The 7,607-nt window shown below is 49.0% G+C and overlaps 1 protein-coding gene across 2 annotated transcripts in view; it reads right to left on the reverse strand.

Moving 5' to 3' along the window:
- Positions 1–6,499, reverse strand: part of LOC101443045 (histone-arginine methyltransferase CARM1-like) — a 303,051-nt gene extending 296,552 nt beyond the window's left edge. For both annotated transcript variants that reach the window (XM_058301776.2, XM_071216706.1), the window contains exon 1: positions 6,072–6,499. In XM_058301776.2, coding sequence (XP_058157759.1) covers positions 6,072–6,267 — 196 coding nt within the window. In that variant the 5' untranslated portion in view covers positions 6,268–6,499. The remainder of the gene's footprint in view (positions 1–6,071) is intronic.
- Between the last annotated feature and the right edge of the window lie 1,108 nt (positions 6,500–7,607).

Genomic DNA, 7,607 nt, shown 5'->3' on the forward strand with positions numbered 1-7,607 from the left:
CATAGGGGAGGCCCACGCACAAGGAGTGCTGCCTCATGTGAAAAAAGCACAGCCCACCTAGGAGTGGAGCTGCACACACGGAGAGCTAATGCAGCAAGATGACGCAACAAAATAAAGACACAGTTTCCTAATGCCACCTGAAAATACAGGCGGACGCAGAAGAACACACAGTGAATGGACACAGAGAGCAGAAAAATGGGGGGGAAGGGGAGAGAAATAAAATTTAAAAATAATAAAAATTAGAAGAAACAATGCCATGTACAGTTTATTCACAAGATCCCCATGCCTCTTCATTCGTCCAAGTAGCATTTGATAGAAGTATCAATCAGTGGATTGCCTATCTTTGAACTGGCTTATTTACCAGTACTGAGTAAGGAACGGCAATGAAATACAACCATAGAAAATGGGGAAAGAAAGAAATTTTAAAGGGCCTTTGGCCAGGAAATCAAGTCTTTTCATCTGTTTTGACTATTGGTGACTTTAGACTCAGCCACACAAATGTCTTGGTTTTCCGTTTATCATTTATTCAAGGTATGATTTCTGCCTGATAGAGAAAAGAAACTCTTTCCCTTCATTATGCATTCCATAATGCTGGAACACAAATACAAAAATCTCAGTTTAGTCACATTAAGCATCTTTCCTGTAAAGTTATAATGAAGTCTCGAAAGTACTGCTCTTGGGAAAACAACAGTAAAAGAAAGGAGTTACTTGGTTACTTGGCAGGATTCTGACTGTATTCCATATTTTTAATAACTCTTCAGTACAACAAAACACCTAAACAGCTGCTAGGGTTAAATGGTTGGATTTGAGTCTGCGTGCCTGTGCACACACACACGTGTGTACTTGTGCTGCTTGGGATAGGACATGACTGTGCCAAAGATGAACGTAATACTTTCAGATAGTTGGGATGGAGGCGTGTTAAAAGTGCATTCCAAGTTAGTGATTTTTGGGGGCAATGATGCATTTCTCCTCCCTCACGTGTCCAGGAGGGAGTTCTGCCAATGCATGGAGGATGTTCTTCCTTTTCACAGGTACTGGAGAGGATTAGCGGGCACTGTGAGCGTTCGCTGCCAAGGGGCCAGGGACACTGACATTCTGCAATGTCCCTCACAATGAAGAATCCTCCCAGACAAATGCTCTGCCTGCCCTCATTGGGAAATACTGTGTTCCAGTAACAATTTTGGCCTCTCTACCACCCCCACCCACACCTCCTGCCCCCAGAATTCTGACTGGGAATTTGGGAGGAGGAAGGCAGTGAGCCTGGCTGACTCAGGTCCCTCCCTCTCATCACCTGGCAGGTCTGCCTGCAGGGCTGTTTTCTGGGGTGCTTGCCCAAAGGTAGAGGCCTATAATATTTGGGGGTAGGGGTGGGGAAAAGATCATGGGGTACACATCAAAACCCAGACTTTTTGGTCATTGTGCCATTCTCCATTTATCTATCTCCTGTGCCAATTCTTAGCTAGTTTCCAATTCAGGATAGAGAGTCATATCATTACAGTACCTCTGAATTCCTATTACTATTGTCCCTCTGACAATTAGTGAGTATGTGTATATGCATATATGTGTAGATATCTTAATTTGTCAAGAGGAATTTATTGGCCCACAGTTTAGAAAGCCAGAAGTCCAAAATCAAGGTGTTGGCAAGATTGTTTCTTCCCAAAGTCTGCAGCACCCACGGGCTGGTTGGCTTTGGGGTTCCTCGCTCACAGCTCTGCCTCCCGTCACGTGGTGACCTCTCTCTCCTGGCGTCTGCTCGTCTGGTCTCTGCTGACTTCTGGCTCTCCCTGGGGCCTTCTCTGACTCCCCACTTCAGGTTCCTTCTCTTTTTGAAGCCTCCAGCAATAATCCACTCGATGCCACAAGCAGCAAAACAATCTCCTGGCCAAGTCCTGCCTGAGTCCTAACGCACAGAATCGGAAGCATGATAAGATGGCTATTTTAAGTGACCGAGTTTCCGGCAGCTTGTTAAGCTACAGTGATAACTGGAATGCTAACTATAACTCTTATTGTCCCCCAGTCCACCAAGCTCCAGCTACCACTGGCCATCTCAAACACGTCAACTCCTTCCAGGCCTCTCAACCTTTCTACCTGCTAATCCTGTGCCCAGAATATTTTTCCTCCAGCTCTTTCTTTCGCTGCATCCGTTCACCTTGCTGCCTCAGATCAAATATTACGTCCTCGGAGAGGCTGTCCCTGACCAGTCTCTAAATTGGCCTCCTTCCCTCCAGCTCTTTTTCTCAACATTTTGCTCTTTTCCTTCAAAATATTTATCTCAGTCTAAAATTATCTTGCTTGTATCCTTGACTACTGTCTTCCCATGATTAAAATATTAGCTCCACAAGGGCAAGTCTTTGTCTAGCTCATTTACCAGTCACACAGAAATTGGCACTGAATATACGTTCAATTACTATTTGTTGAATGAGAAGTCATGAAGCTTATACCACATGCAGGTGACTGGCTGCAGGATCCCATCCACAGGCGTTGTCTCAGTTTCCAAGGCTGCCACTACAGGGTACCACAAACTGAGTGGCTTCAAACAACAGGAACTCACTGAGACTAAAAGTCTGAAATCAAGGTGTCAGCAGGCCATGCTCCCTGACACCTGAAGGGGAGAGTCCCGCCTTGCCTCTTTTAGCTCCCGGCAATCACCAGTGATCCTCGGCATTCCTTGGCTTGTAGCCACATCGCTCCAAACTCTGTCTTCACACGGCCTCCCCCCTGTGTCTCTGTACCTGTGTCTCTGCTCCTCTTTTTGTAAGGCCACCTTCGCTTGACCACATCTGCAAAGATCCTGTTTCCAAGCAGGGTCACATTCATACCTACTAAGGGCTGGGACTTCAACGTAGCTTTTGGGGGGACACAGTTTAACCCACAACATCCCTCTAGATTGTAAGGAAAGTCAGTATCTTACCTACCTTCGGGAAATGCTGATTCTGTCCCCTCAGTGCTCAGTATCTTAAGTTTATTTAGGAAGATTTAAAAATTCTTGATTTAACGCACTGATTTACTCCAGAAACATTCACTGGTATCTGATGTATACTAGGTATTATGGAAGGAATTAAGCTTGCCCTAAGGCATACTCATAGCAGGGCAGTAACTCAAAATATATTTAAGAAAAGATAGAGGCAGCGGAGTTGGCCCAGTGGTTAGGGCATCCCTCTACCACATGGGAGGTCCATGGTTCAAACCCCGGCCTTTCTTGACCCATGTGGAGCTGGCCCATGCGCAATGCTGATGCACGCAAGGAGTGCCCTGTCGCGCAGGGATGTCCCCTACGTAGGGGAGCCCATGCATAAGGAGTGTGCCCCATAAGGAGAGCCGCCCAGTGAGAAAGAAAGTGCAGCCTGCCCAGGAATGGCGCCGCACACATGGAGAGCTGATACAACAAGATGAGGCAACAAAAAGAAACACAGATTCCCATGCCACTGACAACAACAGAAGCGGACAAAGAAGACGCAGCAAACAGACATAGAGAACAGACAACCAGGGTAGGGGAGGGGGGGGGAAGGGGGAAGAAATAAATAATAAAAAATCTTAAAAAAAAAAAAAAGAATAAATGAATGTCTTCAGAATTCACAGGCTAGACGGCATTACTTGCTGGAGCCCTTGGTGTGCTCCCTTCATAAAATCTTCACCCATTTTGTAGTGTGTAAGTCAAAATAAACTGTTTGCTCTATTCCATTCTTTATATGACAAGCTATTGACATAGGAATCTAAAAGATTAGCCAAAATTTCCGTGTTATCTGCCAGATTTAATAGAGTCTCCTTTGGAAAGTCTTCACAAAAACACAGCCCAGTTACTCCTCAGAAGAGTGGAAGGAAAGTGTTGCTTTTGGTATAGAAAGTAAATATAATATTAATAATAGTAACTAGCACTTTTTGAGATCTAAATGCATGCTAGTCATTGTCCTAAGCATGGTACATGCAATATTTCTTTTGATCATATTACGACTTTATTATGTATCCTTCTTTTGCAGGTGAGGAAACTGTAGCTTAAAGAGAGTGAATAACTTGCTAAGTGTAACACAGCTAGCCACCATCCAGAGGAGTCTAGTTGATGGAATAGTAAACAAAAACTCTGCAGTAGTTTCTTGCCAAAAACTCTTTGTAAAAGAACACTGAGCTTTAGTAAGTGCATTAATATATAGAGAGATTCTCAGGACTCAGACTGTTACTAGAGTGAGTTCTCTGCTTCCTTTCAGAGAATTTTTCCCAAGAAATTAATCAAAATCATGTGTCAATGATTGTCTGCCTTATCTCTGGTTATTCTTTTCATTTCCACTGTGTGGTCCAATCAACCAGTCAATCAATCACAAAGGTCATCCCTGGACTTGATTAACTATGTTTAGAAGGAGCTTATTCTTCTCATACAATAATTATGTATTCATAGGTCAGGCATTGGGTAATGTGTTGGGGATTCTACAACTCCAATCAATTGAATCTCAGATATTGCTTCTCTTAATACACACATTTGTGGGAAAGAAAAATCACAGGACACCCAGTAATGCCTAAATCTCAAATCTGTTTTTTTGTTTCTCTATGGTCACAGAATAAACAAAATTCCCACAATAGGCAAACTGAATTCTTTTCCCGCACCTTAAAGTTCTGAATTCCCAAGAGAAACACCAAAAGCTATTCCTTTCCCCTTGGCATCCAAAAGATAAGTCAGTGAGTTGCTGAGTAAGGGTTTTGATAGCTTGCCAAGTCTTAAGTTTCCTAAGACAGTAGCGAAATGGCATTTAATTTTTTAAAAGACTCTAACCTGCCTATCCCCAGCCTAGTACAAAGGGAGAAGAGACATTCTAAGGCTCTTTCACTCCCCATTAAGTACTTATTAAGTACCTACTATGTGCCTGGCACTGTTCTAAGGCCCCGAAGATGCAGCAGTGAACTTGTAGCTTATTGTCCCAGAACAAGAGTACCTGCCAGGGATTTGCAATTCCCACAGGAACCAAACCACAGTGCAGAGCAATTTCAACCTGCTCAGACTCTCCACGTTAGAGCTGGAAGAAACCCGGGAAGTCCATGCCACCCTCGGGGGGCTCTGCTCACTACACTCACTAGGATAGGGTATTTAACACGAGCTGTGGGGGTGGGGCTCATATTTATATGCGAAGTCTGCGCACAAGTATGCACATGTCCTGAGACCAGGGTCCATGGGCTTCCTCCAATTCTCAGGAGGGTCCAGATCCTACGAAGATTAGAAGTATTCCCCTGACATATAAATAGCTCACGGAGCTCAGGGAGTGGCGCTTGCACGTCCTCGATAAAGGTCACCTGTTGAACTAAAAAGTAATGCCCAGGCGGGTGCGCACTGGCCTCCACGGCCTCTCGGTGTGGCGCGCGCCTGGCTCCGTCTTTTCTATACTTCAGAACTTCTCCACCAGAAAGCTTTCAGGTATAACTGAAGTGGCCCCGACGTCTTGAAAAGGGAACCAGAAACACACAGGCCTGGAAGCACCTAGAACTCGGTTGCCGTCCTGTTCTGCCCCTGAAAAAGGTTCCCAGCAGGAAATGCGCAGCCTCTTTTCCTGGAATCTCACCTTCCGCATCCATAAAGTTTTCTTCCCCACAAATGTGTGTTAAGAGAAGAAATATCGGAGGTTTAAGTTGGCTTGAGTTACAGACTTGCCAATATTTACCCAGTGCTTGGATCCAAGGCTGGTGCGCTTGCAGCTGCAAAGCTGTCTCGATGAAGGCAGAACGGGATGGGTGGGGGTCTTTCCCGGGACAGGGGAGGGGCTGGGGACCTGGCCAGCTTTTCGCGCTAACGAGCGGCTGGGGCTGCACGACTGCTGAGGGCGACCGGGAGTGCGCAACCCTGGCTCCTGTGCGCGCGCCGGGCACACACCCGCGCCCCTGCCGGCCCAGCCATCCCAAGCGCACATCTCTACACCCGCGGCCCTATAGACGCGCGCCGGCTGCACTAAGCCGCACTTCCCCCCACACGCGCGCCGGGCCTCGCACGTACTTGAGACACGCCGCCGCCCGCCTACACCCGCGCTCGCGCACGCAGGGGCCCCAACTTCCGAGCCCGACTCAGCGGGCGTCGGTCGCGCCCAGTACTTCACCGTCAGTCACCGTGGCGTCCGCCTCCTGCCCTGCCGGGCGCACCTCCAGCCGCAGAGGTTTGGGGTTGGGGGACGAGAGCGGCACTGTCCCGAGGAGCTGCTCTTCGGTCACGAAGTGCAGCTGCACGCGGTACTGCAGGCGTGTCGGGACCTCGGCCGCGTCGGGGGCCAGGGCCGGAGCGGGGGCCGCAGCCATGGTCCCAGCACCCCCTTGCCGCAGCGCTAGCGGTGCCTCCGCCGAGGTCCTCCCAGCGCTGGAAAACTGCAAGGGAAAAGGGGAGGGACGTGCACGCACGAGCTGCCCTCCCCACCCCAGCTGCAAGTTCAGTCTCCGCCATCGGAGACGCGCGCTCACTTCCACCCGCACCTGCCGCCCTCCCCCCGTCGGGCGAGGGGACGGAAGCGCGCGGACCCGCCGCGCGGGAGCGCGCAGGCGACGTGCAGGTGCGCGCAGGCCCCTTGGCCCGGCTGCAGCTCCGAAGTTTGGAAAGAGCGCGAGGCAACTGGAGGCAGCTGGGGTTTGGCAGCAGAAGGGTGACACCTGCTGTTCGCTGGGACTCTGCGGGTGTGGGCGTGGGCTTGGAAACCGCCTTGGCCAGAGCTCTCTGCTAGGTGGGCACTGGCCTTTGGGGGGGATCTGGGGCTAACCCCCACGTGTGAACAATGTTCCCCTGTACCGAGTCCTGTCGTCGCGACAGCAGCAGCGAAGCAGTGGGGAAGCCGAAGACGTTCGCGCGAGACTGCACCCATCACTTAATCAGAATTGAAAATTTGCTTTTTTCTGGATTTGTGAACACATTTCCCCAGGATAAGTCGGGAGGGCCAGTAACTCTTGCCCTAAAGCTCATGCTTGACGCCCAGCAACTACCTAGCCGGGGCGTTTGTCTCCAACGTAAACTGGCCTTCTGCAGGGATTAAGAAAAGGAGCCACCGTTTCTCTTGACCAGAATCCCCCAAATTCATAGGCTCCTGTGACATATAGGGGACTTTTCTTTAAATTCAGAACCAACTTCTGGAAGTCCTCATTCTGTGGCCTCCTGACAGAATGGACTGGGGGAGAAAACAGGTTTTATAAATCCATTCTGATTCCATGAAGATACCGTCTTCATGAAGCAAGCTGACTTCTGGAGATCAAGCTTCTCTAGAGGCCCTGGGGTCTGTGAATTCCCGGGTTTCACCTGGGGGCTGTTGAGGTCGGCCCTGCTTGGTGAAATTCCAAGTCTCATTGAGTCCCCTCATTGCCAGTGCTCTCCTAGCTCCTGATCCAGCCCCTTTCTCTCACCTCACCCACCTTCTCTCTCTGAACTCTCTCTGTCATCTTTGTTCTAAGTACCCTGCTCTTCCTTTCTTTTATCATATTCTCACCTCCTGCTGCCTTATGCCTTTGATGGTGCCCTGGAAGTACCTGGGAATCAGATATGTTTTAAAGAGTTGGCACTGGGGAGAAGGTAGGAGGTGTGAGGGCCTCACAATGCCTGCCTCCTGCCTCACTCTACCCTAACTGTATCGCTCTGCCTCTCCTGTCTCCAGCCTCCC

Source organism: Dasypus novemcinctus, chromosome 8 (genome assembly GCF_030445035.2).
Source record: "Dasypus novemcinctus isolate mDasNov1 chromosome 8, mDasNov1.1.hap2, whole genome shotgun sequence".
Taxonomy (NCBI): Eukaryota; Metazoa; Chordata; class Mammalia; order Cingulata; family Dasypodidae; genus Dasypus; species Dasypus novemcinctus.